The sequence below is a fragment of the Uloborus diversus genome, chromosome 7, assembly GCF_026930045.1.
Source record: "Uloborus diversus isolate 005 chromosome 7, Udiv.v.3.1, whole genome shotgun sequence".
In the NCBI taxonomy this organism is placed as follows: domain Eukaryota; kingdom Metazoa; phylum Arthropoda; class Arachnida; order Araneae; family Uloboridae; genus Uloborus; species Uloborus diversus.
The window spans coordinates 129683534-129703841 of record NC_072737.1 but is presented as its reverse complement, the minus strand read 5'-3'; the positions used below and the strand labels follow the sequence as shown (position 1 = coordinate 129703841).

Genomic DNA, 20308 nt, shown 5'->3' with positions numbered 1-20308 from the left:
AAATAGCAAATTTCAGATAATTTCCCCATTAAATGGTTAAATGTAAAACCCATTGTTACGAATTTTGTTGCCTTGCAACAGTAATGTTAATAGTAATCATTAATGAAAATTTTTAATCAATGCTTCTCGGAAGAAAGCATTGATCACCTACGCCAATAATCGATAACGGGGCTAAGCAAAGAGACGTATTAGGATCTTTATATCGAGGAACGTGTATGTTGTGAACCATAAATTAGTTTGAGAAACCTTTAATATTTAAATGGACCACAACTCAGAGCAAACATCGCCTGGCAAAAAATGAAGATAAACCTTGAAATTGAGAAATATTATGTTTCTTGTTGATCACTTTTTCTGTCTTGAGGCAACCAATTTATTTTGGGAACAGTTAGAAAATAGAAAGTGTTTATTGTCTAAAATTATTTCAATCAGGATGGACAAAACTAAAGAGACACCAGTGCAGCGCAAACGACGCGTCGCATGGAAAAAATGAAAAAAAAAAAAAAAGTATCGCCAACAAATGAGCTCGGAAACGGCGGAGGAGAAAAAGCAACGCCAAATAAAGACAAGAGCTGCAAACAGGGGCAGATACAGAAATAATTTTTATAGGGGGCTTGGAAATCGGAAAAATGCTCCCCCCCACACCATATGCAGTTTCTCATAATAAAGTTTTTATGATTTTATTTTAAAATATTTTTTAGTATCCCTTAAAACCAAGTAATCTAGTCGTACTTTTAACCTTTAAGTACATAAATATTGTGCATTTATATACTTAGAATGGAGCCGTAAAATATATTTAATATTTCTATAGCCAATTAAATACTAAACCCTATATAATTTCACCGAGCTGCTATAAGATGGGCGGTTTTAATTATGAACATTGCATAATGATTATAACGCGAGGGCAAGGCTATCATATATAAATAAATAAACCCGTTACTTATTTGAGTTGATTAATTAATTTTTATTTTAATTATAAAATATGAAAATCATAGCTTCACAGCATATTAGTTTTATTGAGCAATTCAGAAAATATTTCATTGCGAATTTCAAAGCAGTGGCTGATTTGTTCTTAAAACCATGATATAGTTGAAGTAACATTTTTTGATACTACATGCCGTTTCCATTAATATTGTGGTTTTGCCAAGAAACTACCATGTGATTTCTTTCATTTTGAATTTTTTATAAGCTGAAAAAGAAACATATTATTTCGCAAATAATTCTTATCGAAATGACTCTTCTAGATAAGACTACACATTTTTTTAAATTAAGATTAGTTATAGATTTCATTAAAGACGAATTACTAGACGAATCGCAATATTACGTTCCCTCGAATTCCAAAACAGGGAGTTAAATGTATTCTGCCGATTTGGCATCTACTTCTTTTTGTTCAAATATGCTTTGTATTCTTTTTTAAATAACTGTAAAAAAATTCTGTATATGCTATACAGAAGCCAATTAAAAAATAACAAATTAAATAGTTAAATTAATTTATGACCGAAAAAATGACGGCTTCAAAGAAAAGCAAAAGAAGCAAATGAATCGAAAACTGAAAGAATTAGCGCTAGAAAAATAATGTAATTTCTCAAATGCTCTCTCGTTCATTTGAAACACCAGCACACAGAGAAACAGGTCTTGATACAGTGCACCTCACCACGACCTTTTTACGAAAAATTTTGTTTGAAAGCGAAAACTTTAAAATAACAGAATTAAAAAAAAAAAAAAAATACTAAGCACTTTTCATAATGCACTCAAAAGAACAAAATAGCTTTTCTGAGTCGGAAAGGACATTTTAAGTATTCCTGTAGTTTTCAATTATTCAAAGCAAATGACCCCGCAAACGAAGAAAAGTGCGACATAAGTCATTTCAAACTAAACTTTCCCAGAGAAATAAGCATGTTTTAACACTCAAATTTATGATTGAAAGCTATAATGATAAGAAATTCTCTTAGTTTGAGCCATACTTTTCTTCGTTTGCGGAGTCCTTTTTTTGGAATAATTGAAAACTACAGGGATACTTAAAATATCCTTTCTGACTCAGAAAAGTTATTTTGTTCTTTTGAGTGCATTATGAAAAGTGCTTAGTATTTCTTTTAAATATTCTGTTATTTTTGATATTATAAAAGGATAAAAAGTTCATATTATTAATATTTTAAATATTAATTAAAACCATCTAATATTCGGTGCAGTATTTATTTAGTTAATATTAAGGTTATTTTTTACAATTATTCAAATGAACTAGTTTATTTATTTTATCTATTCAATGGTTTATTAAATATTTTACGCATTAATTAATTAATTAATTCTACATTTCTTCATTTAATAATTCAACTTTTCACTCATTCTTTCACTTAGTTTCTTTTTCATTCACTATTTTATTTACTCATTTATTTCTCTTTTATATTAGTTAATTAATTAAGTCATTAAATTTTTTGATTAAAAATATTGTTAATACTCAAACGGAGAAAATTTCTTGAGAAACATATTTTATTTTTCACTTTGTCCCATCATGAAAAAAAGGTGAAACTTTTCCATTTTTTCTGTAGGTACAAATTTACTGTCAAAAATGAAAAAAATTTTCAATGAAAGATTTTTATAAAATACTTTGCTCTTTCTTTACGTACTGTGATTTTCAAGACAAATTTTCAATTTGTTCATTTTGAAAATGGTAAGTTATGTTAATCATTTCACTTAGTCCCCACATTCCCTACATATGAAATGATAGATTGTTTTTCTTCACGAATCCTCTTTTACTAGCACTCCGTTCAAACGAGCAAACATCAGGGCCCCTCGTGCTCGTTGTAAGCAAATTCGACTGTAGTAATTATAAAGTTCATTAATAAAAAAAAAGCCTCTTTAATAATTATTTAAAAATGTTTTTCTCATCATCAATCATTTGCATGAAAAATCAAATCATTTGATTTAAATTCACTATTGCGTTGCGGAAATAATCATAATAATAATAATTTCACTAGCCCGCTGGTGGCGTGATGGTAAGGTGTTGGCCTTACACGCTTTGGACCCGGGTTCTAACTGAGGTCGCCAGCGGTGGATTTTCGAGACGCAGAAAATCATCAGCGTCCATGTCGTATGATTATGCGGCATATAAAAAAATCCCTTGAGTATTCGTTTAGCTTTGAATTCCTTCGGCAAAATTAAACTTCTAGTGCAGTTTAGCATCGGAGAGAGCCCAGGTGCCTCCATCTGGTGGAAACTGGGGTCAAAACTACATACTTGTGTCATGCATCAGCGCCTTAATGGTGGCACATGAAAGACCAGCGCCTTAATGGTGGCACATGAAAGACTGATGACTTGTCGGGGAGCACTCTAGGTCTGCTAAAGGCCTAGTCGCCTCTCACAGAGCACCACTGGAAAAAAAAAACAATAATTGCATTTTTTAGGAAGGCAATGATGTAGATTTAAACGGGGGGGGGGGGACCGCGATGGGAATTCACTGTGATCTCCCAAAATTATCCTTATTTGACAAATTTTGTCTGACGATTCAGCAAAAATATCATCATTCGGGCAAAAGTTGGAGTTCCATTCGGCAAAATTATGATCATTCGGCGAAATTTGGAATTCTATTCGCAAAAATTATCATCATTCGGCGTAATTTGAAGTTCCATTCGGCAAAATTATCATCATTAGGCAAAATTTGGAGTTCCATTCGGCAACATTCGGAGTTCCATTCGGAAAAATTGTCATCATTCGGCGAAATTTGGAGTTCTATTCGTCAAAACTTGGAGTTCCATTCGGCAAATTGAGAATTTCCACACATCCAAAAATTAAGTTCGAGGCGCCCGTGAATTTAATATCAAGGATTTCAAACTTTGCAAATAACCCAGGTAGCTTTTCAAAGCTTGTGCTTTTCTTATATTTCTTTACACATAATGAGCTATGGACCTATAGATCAAAGGCTCCTTTTCTAACATCCCAAAATATTTATGCATTGTTAAAATGCCTAAACGCGTCAACAGTATTTTGGAGAAAAATTTATCTCCTCAACACAACACATAACAACAAAAAGTGTTTGAAAAACGCTCTGCATAAGAAAAACATTCCGATGAGGGTTTGCGTATGTTAAGAGACGCACGAGGCTTTAAAGAAAAAAAAACGATAGATGAAAGTAAAAAAAATCTTGGCATGCCCTCCTGGGGTTCAGCTCTACCTCCAGCATGCGCATCCAGCGAAGCAGGAGGCGGTGCGAAGTCTCATCCTATTGGGCAGCGTCCTCAGCGCGTGCTGCAGACGTCATCGCACGTGCCCCCTTCGCCCCTTCGGACCGCACGTGCTGATCTTGGTCGAAAAAGAGCGGCCAGCAGAAAAGAGCTTGCACGTTTTTTAAGATGAGCGCGTTTTCGCAGGAGATGAAAATGTAGTTTCGGTTTCCAGAGTGCCCGGTGTTTTATTATTATTTTGTTGTTTCTGTTCGGTAGTGCGCTTAAAAAATTTTGGATATTACAACTGATAATAGAGACTTTTTAGATTTCTTTAAGAGCAGTGTTTTGCAATATGCCGACGAAACGAAATCAAGATCTTATGGATTTGAGACAAGTCAGCGACAAAAAGGTATTTATTCCTCTTTTTTTTAAAGACATTTTCTGTTCTTAATATTGCGTTATTCTGCGCAGTTTTTTATTCTTAAATACTGCGTTATTTTTAAACATTTTTGTATCATTTGATTAAAAAAAAAAAAAAAAAAACGACACTTAACCTTTAAAAATAAATTGAAAATAAAGTATCGTCAGTGATTAAGGGTATTTTACTTTTGTGTAGCTGTACTATCGCGAAACAAATGTCTGGAAAATAATGCTAACAAACTGTTAATATGGAAATAAAAATGTTGAGTGCACTTGATGGTCCTGTAGATTTAATACTTCTTGAGCAGAGTTTCTGAACCCTTTCATACATGTTTTTACTATAACTTTCTCTCCTTTTCGTTTCTTTCTTCGTTTCTTTCTTTTTTTTCGTTCCTTAGTTTTGATTTCTCTTCCCCCTCCTTTCTTTTTATTTTTTATGTTTCTTTTCTGTAATATTTTTGAAGTGAAATTATTCATGAAAAAAATTTGAAGTTTTGATCCAGTACCTCTTTGTGTGACGGAAGTGACGAAGTTCTTTTTAATTCTTGTCAAAAAAAAATAATAAAAATAAAAATATTAGTAATAATAAAGTAAAATTTGTTAATAAATTTTAATCAATCGATTTTGATGCTAAACTTAAGCAAGCATACATTTGTGGGTTTTAAACTTTTCAAATAATGGAAATTTTCGAATATTTCTTTGATTTAAGTCAAGTTATCGGTTTAAAAGCATTATCCATATTGCTTAAGTCCAGCCTTGAAATTCGTTTGTTAACTTTTATTATCGAAATTATATTCATAAATGCAATTATTTTCATTGTTTTTGGTAACAATTAAAAAGCAGATTTCTAGTATTGTTTAGTTTTCTCGTTTTTCATAGTTCATTTTCTTCTTTAAAATAAACAATTGTGTTGTGAATTTGCCAAAGGGATAGAAAGTGAAAATTAATTAAACAATGCAATAAACGAACAAATGTGCCAAAAAATTTCGCACTTGTTTCGGATTTACAAGGAAATCCCTTTTGAACGCAACAGATGTAAGCTTGTGCACTGTAAATTAATTCAGATACTTTCCTGGAAAATATTGGGCAGTTAATGGGCCTAAATTCTGCCTGTGATGACGAAAAATAGGAAAGTTCTCTGCTAAAAATTAGTAATTTTACTGAAATTAACCTGAAACCTCCCAGGAAATTCAGAAACCATCTCAATAAAAGCTAGTCATGTTTTTGAAATAAGTTAGGAACCTTCCAAGACAAGTTATAAATGTTTATAGTAATCTTTTGACACCACTCTGATTTACCAATAAAGCTCTTAAAGCATTCTCCCAAATGGGGTCAAAACTAATGCAGAATTGCAAGCAAATATCTAACAGCTTATTAGCCTGCAATTCTAGCAATGCTACAGTAACCAGAGTCTTTATTTCGCCCTCATTTGGAGCCCACTCAAAGCTGCAGTAACCAAAACTGCATTTCGCACTCGTTTGGAACCCAGTTGATCTGGTTAGGGAATAATCAAACTGAAGGCGAAATACTTAATAAAGACATTGAGTATGTTTTCTAACTGGTAGCTAAATATATGTTTCACAACAGTGAGAAGTTTGCAATCATGCAACTTGTAGCAATTCATTACACCTTTTCCAAATAATGCTTGATCTTTACAGGAAACTGGTGAAAACTTATGAAATCTCGGAATGTCACCCGAAAATAATCTGTGACGCCTTGGATTCTTTTTTACGGTATCACTCGCGCAGCCAGAAATACCTAATGGAGGAGTTTTTCGATCAAAAATACTTTCTGGAGAGGATTTTTTGATCCAAAAATATCTCCTGAAGAAGGTTTGTGGATCAAAAACACAGACCTTTCATATGCATAAACTATTTTATTAGAATTTGCATTAATGTTAAACCAATGCCTTTGGAGTGTGTTTCGACCCCCCTCCCCCCTTGCTGCGCTACTGCACGGCGTGGATGTGGAGTGCTCCCTGAAACTACTTTAAAAAATGCACCCTGTTATGTATGACTTTTCATCGATAAATTTTTTTAAAATAAATTTATTATTTAATAAATTTTTCGTTGAAACAGGAGTTCCTTTTTCCTCCGAAACACATATCTGCAATTTTTTCAAATTTACGCATTTATTAACTTTTAATTTCAATCCAGAACATGTTTTTAAGCTTGTGTGCGGTCAGGAACGAGTTGTTACGCTTATTAAAATTTTCTTCAAATGGGTTTTAATGTCCAGAGTCGCAGAGAGCCAAGGCGGGCCCCTTGTCAGTTATGTCACCTGCCCCCCCCCCTCCTCCAAAAAAAGAAAGAAAGGAAGAAAGAGAATTGAAAAAAAGAAAGAAAAAAAAACTATTTACTAGAAAAAAATAACTCTATTTTTAGTGTCACGATAGCAAATACCAAAAGAAGAAATTTTACTTTATCTTTACATTTTCGGAGATTCCCCCCCCCCCCTTCTCTTCCTTCCTTCTTTTTTCTGTGTGTGTTCACGTGTGAATGTTGCTTATGTCACCTTTTAGGACGAGCTGTTGTACTACCTAAGACACACCAGTAAGAGTGCCAATTTACTCCATATGGCACCCCATGTGATCCTTAAATGTGTCATTTGGTTCCGTATGGCACCCCGTGGCACCTTTAAGGGTACCAGTTTGGTCACTATGGCACCCTTAAAGTGCCACAGAGAGGCAAATAACACCCTAAAGGAGTGGCACTGATGCTACAACGTTTTATCCTTATAGGTGCCATATGCAACTCGAAGTTTTTTAACAGTGTTAGGTGAATCGCAATAGGGTTGTCAGGAGATTACGGAAACTTAAATCTGGATTTAAAAATGAGAACGTTTACAAAATTACTACTAAATGTCTTTTTTAAAATTATGTTATTATTTTTATGAACAAAATATGTCTTTAATCAGGCTCACACAAGTGAAACAATTCAATGCAAATTTAACAAGACATTATTAATAAACTTTAATCTGTTTTGTGATATTAATAAGGATGCAGATAACTTTATCTTTTGTTCTTTAATTTTAAACACAAGTCCGTTGTAAAACGGTTATTTACGTTTCTATTCGACGACTTTCGAATTTAATAGCATATTAAAAAAACCAGCGAAGTCTGAGAAAGCTGACGTCGGTTAAACGAGGTTTCGGTTAAAAGAGTTTTGAATAATTGAGGTTCTACTGTATAGCCGTATAATCACAAGAAATGAGAGTGGATTCGTAATGGACGAAAAGAAGATAAGAAATAAATTAATACCTTTGCTCTAAGAAGTATACTAAGAAAATTCCGAAACGTCACATATTATTCCAGGACAACGTTCCGGGATTTTACGGGTTTTCACCAGTTTTCTGCAAAAATCAAGTATTTTTGTAAAAAGGTTTCCTGAATTGCTACCAGTTGCATGAGTGCAGACTTTTCACTTTCGTAAACAATATTTTTAGCTACCAGTGTCAAAGTATACTCAGAGGTTTTTTTTTTTTTTTAAATCAAGGTTTCGCCTTCAACTCATTTACGGCATGTCCATATTATCTAAGCACCAACCACTGAAAAAAATGTGTGAGGTTACCAGTATTAATGGGTGTAACGTTACACGAATTATGAAGTGTGTAGCATCATTGTTTTAAAACTCAAATTGTTGGAGGAAATTGCACTATGGTTTCAGTAGAATTCAAAGCGCATGCGTAAAGATCAGAATCGGCGCAGAGCAAGTAAACTCTTATTAGCGAATCGAAAACTGTCTTCGGTGGCCGAGAGGTAAAAGCCTTAGAGCAGGAATTAAAATGGAGGGGGCAAATCCAATCATTGGATTGGCAAAAGCTGACCCAAAGTCACGTGGCTCAACAACGACGAATGATCGGCACGTTTTGCGTGAAACATGCGAAAGAAACCAATGCTTTGCTTTAAAATTTATCACAAGACTTGGGGTCTTGGTTTCATGAATGAATGCTTTCACGCCCTCCATTTTATCTCTTCTCAATGGTAAAAGCTCTAGCTCTGCGACCTGCCTGAGATTCGTGTTAAGGGTTCTGACACCAGTCAGGTCATTTCCTTTCTTAATTCAATAAAAATGTCTTGTTTGTATATTAAAGTAAATTGGCTTAAAGTAATTGGCTTATTAGAAGAATAGTTGATTCAACTATTTTCCTCACACTGTAAAAAAATTAGTAAGGTTACCAGTATTAATGGGTGTAACGTTACACGAATTCTGAGGTGTGTAACATCATTGTTTTAAAAACTCAAAGTGTTTGAGGAACTTAGCGCTATGGTTTCAATAGAATTCAGAGCGCATGCGTAAAGATCAGAATCGGCGCAGAGCAGGTAGCGAACGAAAAGCGTCCTTAGTGCCCGAGAGGTAAAAGCTCTTGCTTTGTGACCTGCCTGAGATTTGTTCTGGGTCAAGACCACACTCAGGTCATTTCCCTTCTTAGTTCAATAAAAATGTCTAGTTTGTATATTAAAGTAAATAAATAATTTGTGTATATTGGTTGTTAAAAGCTTGAACTTGATAAATCGTTCAAGAATTTTTGGTAATGTGCAACCTTTCAAGCCATTTCTCTGTAAGCATACAATACAGAAAATACTGGTGTAACCTTACACAGAAATGAGTGAGACGTTACACTATAGTTACATTACCATGGTGTAATCTTTCACAAGCGACATGTGACTTTACACCAGTTATATCAGTTAAGTTACTCCAGAGCAGTGGAGTAGATAAGCTGCCACCGAGTTTATGGAGTAAGGGGCCATTCATTAATTGCGTAAGGGTCCCAAGGGGGGAGGGTTATAAAAATCACTACATACCCATACTTTGGGGTGAGGGAGGGGGTCAAATTCATTCTTACGTAATATTTTACCAAGTCGATATTTTTATAGAAATCGCGCGGTCAAGTGGTTTGGAAGAAATCATATTTCATTTGCTTCTGGAAGGGAACAAACGTATTAGGATGAGCTGTTGTTTGCTTGTTTCACAAAGAATGAATAGTGTAAAATGTAATTAAAGAATCGCACTATTCATGGCATGTTTTATTTCTAGTTAGTATCGCATCATATAATAACTTTGAAAAAGAAAAACTTTGATTTACCTCAAACTAGGAGTTTTATTGAAACTGATCCTTTTCTAACAACATTTTATTATTTTGAAAAACGAAATGGAATCTTAAGTAAGAATAGGGGAGAGGGGTCTGAAAAATTTTACGTACCCTTACATGGGGGGAGGGCGGTCAAAAATTGCCGAAATTATCTTTACGTAATTAATGAATGGCTCCTAAGATTAAACAAAAATTTTTTACAGTGAATGAGCGAGAACTGCAGTCTCTTGCCCCGTTGCAATCTTGCCTCGGGTTCCCCTATTTGGAAAAAAAGATCCATAACCTCCAATTTGAGCCCGAAAATTGCACTTAAAAACCCCTTCCGATGATGACCACCTCCAAAATCAAAAGCTGAATCTGCCTTGATGGTAACATTGAGATTACAGAAAAGACAAAACGGAAGGATGACACACGCATTCCTACACTTTTCGTCACATAAATTTTTTTCTAAAGCCTGAGCAACGTTAATTTTCAAATGTCTCAAGAAAACAAAAAAAAGAAACAAAAAGGCATTGATTTACTATACCAAACATTATAACTTAATTGCAAAAAATCATACCTGTTTTGTTATTGATAACTGTGTATCTATTCTAAGATTATAAAAACATACCAAGCAACATTATTGCAGATGATTCAAATCACACCGTCAAAAGAGAAAAAAAAGATAAACCTGGCAAATCTTTCTTCTAAATCTTTTACATTTCTATTTAACATCTTAAAATGCGCAACTAAAAGAAGTTACGAAAAAATAATTATTTTCACCTAGAGTTACCCTGGATACACTCAAAATGACGATAATTACTTCTAAGAATAACATCTAAATTACTCGACAGGTTGAACATGAATAATCGTGTAAAAAATAACCGGCAATTTTCTTTCATCCAGTCTTCTGATATGATGCAAATTACTTATTGACAGGTAAAACGTAAAAATAAAGAATGTGTCATTAAAAAATTGCACGCGTCAATTTTTTTATACTTTGATGGAGAGTTATATCACGTATTCGGTTTTTTAATGCATGATTATTAGTTGAGTGCGTTTTTGAAATTGAATAAAGAAGCTTTGATACCGACAGGTGCTTCTTATGTGTATGATGATAATGCGCATAATTGTAGATGCAACCATTAGAAACAAGCCGTTGACAGCCTACGTGATTAGATGATTAGGTCATAAAATCGTTTTTGTTGCTGAACTTGTACTAATTGTTCCAATGGTTCGTTGGACTGAGATGTTTTTCGTGTTAATAGATGCTGTTATATTTTTTTATTAAGATATTTCTTTCGTTATGATACCTTCTTCAAGAAGTTTAAATATATTTGTATTTAATATTCTAGCGGGCGCTCGTATGTCGCATCTAGGGGGCGCTCTAGTGCATCTGAGAGATACACAAAGAAGTAATTTTGTTTTGTAGCTTTATACCACATAGCACTACGAACGTCTGACTTTAGTCATTTTCTCCCCCACCCCCAAAACCAATTTTTAGTCACCATTGAAATTTTTCTAGCATCATTAACAATCCGCACATTTGCACTTTGTTCGGATTGGATGTTTGTACGCTCTTACTTTATCATTTAGTTTCGAACACTTAGATACGGTAGCTATCAAAATATCTTTCACTCTATGGCCATTTCATTCTAGGGTCAGCAGCACGACTAATACATTGGAATATTTTTCCAATGTCTAGTAGTATCAACGACAGTTCCAAAGGTTGAATTCTTTTTTATAATTATTATTGTTATTATTTTTTTAATAAATGGAAGCAATTTGTAGCTTAAAACAGCAATGGCTATCTACATTAAATGTACAACTGTTCGAATTAATTGATACTGGACCCATTCGGATAATTGGATTTTTCTGAAATAAGGGTCGATTTCAATTAATTAATGTAGAGGAGGGTGACCCAAAGTGGGTAGGTTTTCGAATAACGCTCGAAAATTGTAGTTTGCGGACTTTTATCGCAACAATTTTGGGTTTTATTTCCTAGCAGGGTCTTGAACTTCAAAATAAAAAGTGATTTTTGTATTATTTCAAACCCAATATTTATTTATTATCAAACTTTACAAACATTTGAAAAACCCACTTTTCCCTACCAGTGAACCCATAGAAAGTAAGCTTAACTAATTGTGATTTGGTACATTTGCCAATCAAATATGAAGTTATAAATGATTAAAACAGTTGACTAGTTACCAGCCATTATTAAAAAATATATATAAAACAGTTGCACTTATCCAATTTAAAGTCATCACATTTGTTTATAAAACATAAAGCAATAACTGATTAAATGAACAGACTCATTAATTGCCATCCTAAAAAATAACATTTAAAATTATGCCTATCCTATTGAAATAGAAAATATAAGTCAGCACACGAGTCAAGAAATTATAAATATATGATTAAATCCTATACCCGCTTTGCCCAAAAGCACGTTTCTTATTTCAATAATTATAACCTTAAATTTAAAAAAGAAACAAACGAAATGACTATCCGTAGTTTGTAGGAGGATGGTGTCAGAATAACGTAATATTTTTGATAATCAAAAAAATAAGCTGTTCTTCAACTAATCACAAGTTGCAAAACTTCTTCTTCTTCTTCTTCTTTTTTTTTTTTTTTTAGAAATATATATATTTTTTTATTTTAAGCCTGGTTGCGCCCTGCCGCTTCACTGTTGCTTCGCTGGGACTGATTAAAACTCGGAGGTGTTCATGGGGGCATACGAAGGCCTACCCGCTTTTGGCCACCCACCCCTTTGTATTAAAATTAGAAGAAAAAAAAACTATTTCAAAAGAAAAATAGCTTTTTTAATTAATCAACCGAAAGGCAACACTTAAGCATGTTTAAACGTACGTTCAAGCACGACACATTAGGAGCCAATAATAGAACTGCACTATGAGACGGTGACTCATCATCCCAATAATGCTCGTAGGAGGAAGGACTATAGCTCTCGCAGACATTATCATTATTTTCGGAATCGCAGTACATTTCTTTTTTTTTCTTCTGGAATTCGAAAACCGATTCGGATAATCAGCGATTCAGATAGTCGAAACTCGGATAATTGGGGTTCTACTGTACATTTTCTTTTCTTGTTTCAGTTTTCTATGCCGTTTCGCAATCGTAATCCATAGGACCCGCTCCATGTATCTAATCTAATGTACAGAATAATTTCACGGACATAAGTTTCTTGTGACTTCTTCGTATTGTACATTTTTGCACTGAATATTGCTAAAAAAAGATTCCAGTTTATTGCAACAAAGATGACGGAAGAATTGTTAACATTATTGCCTTGCTGGATGAATGCATTTTTTTGTTCAAGGGATATGCATTTTGTTGTTGCAAGGGATAATGACTCACTGTTGCTCGTAAGTAAATTGTTGATGTATCATGACATTCCATTCTGATGATATTTTAAGTTTTTTTTTTTTTAAGGTTTACAACTTTCTTTAAAGAAAAAAAGAATGAAAAAAAATTCTTAAAATTGATTTTTAAAAGAAAATAGTGAATGAAGAAAATGAAGTTCGATATAATTAGAGAAAGTTTAAGCTTTCATAAAATGAAAACAGTCTGAAAGATCGATTTTTTTTTTTTAAATTTTAGAGTCTATTCTTTAAACTTTCTTTCATATTGCTTTATTGAATCATACTATCTAAAAACAGCAAAAGTTAATTTAAATAGATGCCAATAGAACGATTCTTTTTTGAATGACACTATTTTTGAGCAAGTTAAAAATAATTATTATGATTTTTGATTAAAACAGCCAAAATTCATCCCAACTGAACCATGTCTTCAAAATAACGAATTTTAAAACTATGTAGTATTTTCTTTCTTTATTTATTTGTTAACTTTAGTTATAAATCGCATAAGAATGGACTGGATATTAAGGATCATTGCAGCTTTTTTTACGGAGCACGTCTTAGTGGTTTTACTGCAAATCAATGCTCAAGATTTTTACACTTCATCCAACGTTCAGTACCGTATTCTATCCACTGTACCGTAAAACTGTAATGATGATTTTTTATGCGTCATCATCCGCTGTATAGAACGGTTGAGGGTCAAAGTGTCGCCACCGAAATGTCGCGGACAAAGTGTCGCCGGTCCAAAATGTCGCCGGTCCAAAATGTCCTCGATCCAAAATTGGTGATTCTTTACACAATATACAGCATCAAGTAAGTCTGTGTCGGTAATTCTTTCTATATCATCATCCAGTGTAGAGTAATCAATAAAAGTCGGTAACTATCTAAGTTATCATCCCCTAATAATAGTGTTTTTTACCCCATTTAGTTTTTTAATCGATTTCACTTTTTGTTCCAGGCTTCTAAACCCTTGATGGAAAAAAGGCGCCGTGCTCGCATAAACCACTGCTTGGCACAACTGAAATCTTTAGTTGTTGACCCAACAATTACGGAGGTGACTATTGTTTTTATGATCTTATTTTTCTTTGTTTGGATTCCCTCGATTATGCCAGGAATGCGCGATCAACTCCTAACCTTTCGGATTTTCTGTTTACTGATATCCCGTAATATTTTAAATTGCAACTCTGGTGTTAACATTTGTCTCGCTTTTTTCAACCTACTTCCCTAATATAGAAAATCCCCTATCTAAAAAATGAATAACGACTTGAAATAAGGCTTAAAGTATCGTAAAGATGTTGCTAAAAAAGAAATATAATATAAAATAAATATATATAAAATTAAATAAATATATATAAAATTAAATAAATATTCAAAAATTAAAAATTGGAAAGTAGGGCTTAGATATCGTTCTAATTTTATTTTTATCCTCAAAACCTCAAATATTAAATTAAAAACATTAGCTCAGCATTTTTAGATATTATGCTTTATTTTGTAATAATTGGAATCCATCACTTTGTGTTTATTGCAGAGATCAAGACAAACAAAACTGGAAAAAGCAGACATTTTAGAGCTTACAGTACGGCATCTTCACGACATTAAACGAAAGCAGAGAACTGGTATGAAAAATCATTGTTTTATAAATATGTCAAAATGAATTACATGCATTTTGTTAAATGATTTGTTGAGCTTATATCTTGTATTTAAAGGTATATCTCACGTTTGTATACGAATGTTACCGGAATATTGAGTTTTCAATTCGAGTGATAAAATCAGATTCATTTTCCCTCGAACAGCGTTTGACATAATTAGTCGTAGACACAGAGATATTTCATTCGTCTAAGGGAATTGTCAAATGTTTTTATACCTGATGTGATGCCATTTGTCAAAGCATTTCGTTTGTGGTATGAGTTTGTTAACTCTAGATGGATATTTTTTTTTCTTCGTAAATTTATCGTTTTTTGTGTTTTAAATTTTAACATTTAGTTATTTATTATCGCCGATAATGTCTATAATTCTTTATATTATTCATTTTTTTTTATCGTCTGCGATATCTATTGTTTTTTGGAATTGCAACGACAAAAGAAGTGAGTTGGAACAGTGGAAATATTTCGACGGTGAATGTTTTTCTCGATAGTTGTTGGCAATGTTTGGCTTGCCAAAGTTTAGCCTTGGATTCCGGTTCTCTAAAAACACCTCTCACAGCTGTCCTAATGCTTGTGGAAACTTCGAACAAACTTCATCTTATACAAAAAAAATTCCAAGATTTAGAATGACTTTAAAGTTTTAAAATGTGCATAAAATATTTCTCCTCCACATTATCAAATTTATGTGAAAAATGAGCTTAAACTTGGAATAGAAAAGAACAAAATTAATTTTTGAAAAAACATTTCGAGGTGCCGACACCAAAGTTTCATACTAGTCTTGTGCCGATTTTCATGAAAATCGACTAAAGAGTCTTAGCTTTACGCACGTGACTGACAGTCAGACTTCCATCCATACTTCTGCTTTATTATTTGTAGATATAGAACGACCTTTCTAATATGAATAGAAAAAAAATAGCTAACCAATTGAATCGGTTTTATTTCCAGAAACCAGTCAAGCTCCTTGTGCTAAAATTTCGTAAAAGCATTTCAGTCATGTTAAATTTTTTCGATAAGGATTATGATATTTTAATCTCCAAGTGTTACCCGAACAATAAACCTGTCTATAACGATATTTTCTTTGGTTCCATAAAAATGTTTGCATGAATAATCAAACTGTCTATAATGATAACCTGTCTATAGCAATATTTTTTTTAGGTCCCAACAGCATCGTTGTAGACAGGTGTTACTGTATATACTTCTAAAATTCTGTCGTGGTGCTTTTTTATTTCTGTTTTTTTTTTTTTTTTTTTTCATGTATACCGTTGTATTTTATTGTACTATTATTTAATGGGAAAGTCAAAAAGTGAGAGAAGTAGCACCACAGTAAATAATTAGCGTATGTTACAATTTTTAAAGTTTTTTTTTTTGGGGGGGGGGGGTAAAAATATTCAATTTATCAATAACCTTCGCCTCATTTTGTTTATAATTGCATGACAAAAGTACAACTTAAGGCTGATTCTTCGTGACCATCCTAAAGCTACTAAATCAAATTCAAGGAGTGGCGAGGGATGCCTCATAGTTTCAATATATTCATATAAAATAAAGATAGGCAAGGTACCTCGACAAAATTCTAATTCTTCAAAGGAAGCCGTGAATGTGAAAAGTTTGAAATACTCTGCTGTAAAGGATAGATATTACATGAATTTTGAGAGAAAAATCATTTTTTATCTTGGATATGCTACTTTCAATGGAAAAATATGAAGCTATTGGATCGAACTGATTTTTAAAGTTTTATACTGAAATTTCATATCTCATTATTACATTTATTTCAATTTCTTTCCTCATTTTACCTTTCATGCGTGGAGCAATGCTTAAATTGTGTAACTTTTCTTAAATCCTCATTGCACTGAAATGCCCAACAGAATAAAACACAGAAAGCAGCCATGTAGACAGTCGATTTTTTTGTCTTTTTGTTTCGCAGTAACTACAGAGCTGAATTGTGTTAAGTACAGGTAAACAAATAGATGGGTTTTCTAAATCAAATTTGAAACATTTCTAAAAGTGACGTCATGCTAGATTCGATAGGAAGTTGGAATATCGGGGTGTGACTTCACTTCTGAAATTCAGCCACTAGTTCTACTTGAACAGAGGCAAGAAGTGGAGCAATCAATTTTACTGCTCAAATTTTTCCGAAGCCTAACTCTCCCCCTCGAATCGAATGTTAATTTTTTCGATCTTAAATCAAACTGAGCTTATCGACAAACGCCTCCAAGGCGTCATTTCACGCGTCTTCGACACATCAAAACCGCTGATAAATATGTCCACAAACTCCATGACAAATGAGGACGCTTTTCATTCCTCACACCCAGTTATGTAAAAATGACAGCTATTAGATGTCCGCTAATGGACAGATGACAAATGGCTTCGAGCTGGACAGGGCTGGCGTTGAGACAGACCCCATGCCCTGAAGCATGGAAGTGAACTCTTATCTGAAGATCACACAGCGACGTCTTGCGCCGTGAATCGCTTAATTTATGTTTCAATGATCAATAAGAGTCTCGAATTGACCGGTTTCCTGATTTATTTTCGCAGTCAATATTTGCATATCTTGTTTACAGCGTTGATATCTACAAGTTGTAGATGCATTCGCGATTAAATACTACCGATTGGAAGCTCATTTCTCATGCCTTCTAATTGCTTGAATTTTTTGTGGTTATTTTCTAGTTTATTCTGAAATTTATTTTTGACAGTTGTTTCTTTTCTTTTTTAATTGAGGCAGTGAAAAGCCTCAAGTGAACCTCTAGGATGTATGTCGACATTTTCAAATTTAGAGTAAAACGCGTTCAAAGTTGCGGTCCTAGGAAGGTTTGAATTGAAAAGTTTATCTAAATCATGCTGTATAGCAGCACCTACGCTAATAGTAATATCTCTTGCACCAAAACAGAGGAGAGATTCATCCTCCATTTTTCCTGGTTATCTTCAAAATTTTTAACTTGCCACTTGCTTTCATTTGCTTCTCACTGCCTCAATTATTGGACTGCCTTCTTTTTTAAAGGCTACTGGACGCTGTATAGGCCCTAGAGAAAGTACTTTTGATTGAAAAACTCATGCATTATAGTTTTGAAGTTTTTTCCTTATCAGCTAAATATTTCTCCCCATCAGCTAAAAGCTTATTCTTTAATGTTCTGTATTATTGGATCGGTGAATCTTTGCACGTCATATGATTTTCTTCCAAAGATGTCAAAACTCATCCTACTTTATTTTATTTTTTTAAATTTTTATCCACAATTTTCAAATGTAAATAAAATAGATATTCAAGTCAAATATCATTCCTTTACAGTTTTGGGTCTTTTACAATAATAATACTCGTACTAGTATGTGATTTGATCGTTGAAATAGTTGAAACGCATTTCAGTTTTTGTTATGATTGAAAATCACATATGAGGCAGTGAGAAGCAAAGGGATGTAAGTGAACATTCTCAAGTTTTGAGTAAAACGCGTTTAAAGATAAGGTCCTAGGAGGTAGGTTTTCATTGAAAAGTGTTTCTAAATCATTCTGTGTAGCAGCACCTACCAGGGCTACTAGTACTATCTCTTGTCCCAATACAGAGAATAGGTTCACCTATCATTTGTTCTGGTCATCTCCAAATTTTTAATTTTGCCACTTAAATCCCTTTGCTTCTCACTACCTCATATGTCTAAAACTTAAAGTAAAGCATTGAACTGGGTTGTTTGAAAATTGATAACGCAAACTAAACCACTGCTCACAAAAGAGATCATTTTAACGCAGCGATTCTCAACCTGTGGGACGCAAGCCCTGATGCGAACACAAGCGAGTTCAAACTTATTTAATTAAAACTGGGGAGATTCTTATTTATTTTAAAACTCAAAATGTCTATAGTTTTATAGCAGACGTTTAGTTAAGGTAGTAGAGTAGCTTTAACGTTAAAATACTAAAATGCATTATCATTTTTGTTGCTATTTTATACGGAGAGAGCGATTAATATTGATAATAAACTTGGGCACACATGCTAAAAGGTTGAAAAACGCTTAACTTTCTAACGTGAAAGTCACTAAAGAAGACTGAGATCGGAGGATTGCCTCAACAGTACAGGGTTGATTACATTATCCTCTATCACAATAATTGGTCACACCTACATTTGATTTCGTTATGATCATAATGTAGTAGAACTGCTTTTTAATAACCATATACGTTAAATAACAAAACAAATTTGAGATAATATGCAAGAAACTTATAATTTGAATTCTAATAACTGAATATTTTTAAACAAGTATTTAAATTTAAAGAAAAATTGTAACACTTTGTTTTTATTCAGCAGCTATTCTTGAATCTCGGCATCCAAAGAAAAAGTTTGAAATTGGATACGCTGAATGTGTACGAGAAGTTGACTTATTCTTGTCAAATCTGATTGATCATCAGCTGACAGGTTTGGAGGCAGAAGTTCAACAAAGACTGAAGAATCACTTAAGCAGAAGATTGCAGGACTTAACTTGCATGGAATCGATCGGAAAGAATGATGAAGGTGCAACTTTCAATGATCAAACTGCTTTACTGCCGTCTTCTCCTTCAGCTTGGTCCCATGATAATAGTTCTGATGAACCTTTGGCTGAAAGTCAAGAAATGCATCAAAACGTTGAATTTCAGTTGAACAAGAACAATACTCAACCTTCAAGTAAAAAGCGAAAGATTTTAGAATCTTATTTAGCGGTAAAACAAGAACACCTGTCGTTCCAAGATTCAATCACAGATGCTAAATCTTCTCCTCGGGCTTCCAACAAACCGGATGAATGCCGTTACTTAAATTCTCATTCATCTACCAGTTATGGTAAGGAACTATCAAAAACAGCAAGCTACAGTTCCAATAGCTGTCCTGGAAGGTTCAATGAATTTGATTTCAGCAATAATGTCTCAAAGAAATTGTGTGCAAAACCTGTGTATTGTCCATCTAGTACGAGCTCTGTAGGTTCAGTGGACTTGTCCATACCTACATCTGAAAAAGAAAGAACAAATCTGACTCAAAGTCCATCTTTGGAACAGCAAATTGCATTGATCCCCAGGAGACTAGAGAATGGTGAGTGGGCATTAGTGTTGCCAGCAAACTTCGCTTTACCTGAAAATAGTGTTTCTCATCCATTTAGCGCGTTTCGCCTCGTTATGCCACCCAAATCTGCATCATCAGACAGTGCATTGCACCTGCAGCAGCAAAGACAACAACTGGCATCCTCCCCATTGTCGAGTACAGTCTCCGATATGAGTACTGAAGAATACAATTTGTTTGTGGATACTGAACCAGGCGAAAGGATGGATTTCAATAGTGATTTAAGTAACATTCATGTTTGGAGGCCGTGGTAATAACATGGGAAGACAAGCATGTGAACATCAAGGCCATTAACTTATTAAGAATATCACCAAACAAATAGAGAAAAGATATCATTATTAAAAAGTGTTATGTAGATACATGAACTTAGAGAAGTTAATTTGCTTTTCGAACTGATATTGAGGGCTGTGTGTATAGATATGAATGTCAGTCTTTGGAATTTTTATTTGCATCGAAATATGACGTCATTACCTCTAAATGTACCCATAAGATCTGTAATTCCATTTTTGAGACTAAAAAATGTCCCAGTCTTGCAATCACAACGACTTGACTTAATCAGCAGTGAATTATACTGCTGCATTTTACGTTAT

At 33.6% G+C, this 20308-nt stretch overlaps 1 protein-coding gene across 1 annotated transcript; it reads left to right on the top strand.

The window, feature by feature from the left end:
- The first annotated feature begins 4469 nt into the window (after window positions 1-4469).
- On the top strand, window positions 4470-19972 carry LOC129226878 (protein hairy-like). Its single transcript, XM_054861508.1, has 4 exons — window positions 4470-4566; window positions 13974-14069; window positions 14544-14631; window positions 18936-19972. The coding sequence occupies exons 1-4, from the start codon at window positions 4510-4512 to the stop codon at window positions 19970-19972; spliced, it is 1278 nt and encodes a 425-aa protein (XP_054717483.1). The 5' UTR covers window positions 4470-4509.
- Window positions 19973-20308: the final 336 nt, after the last annotated feature.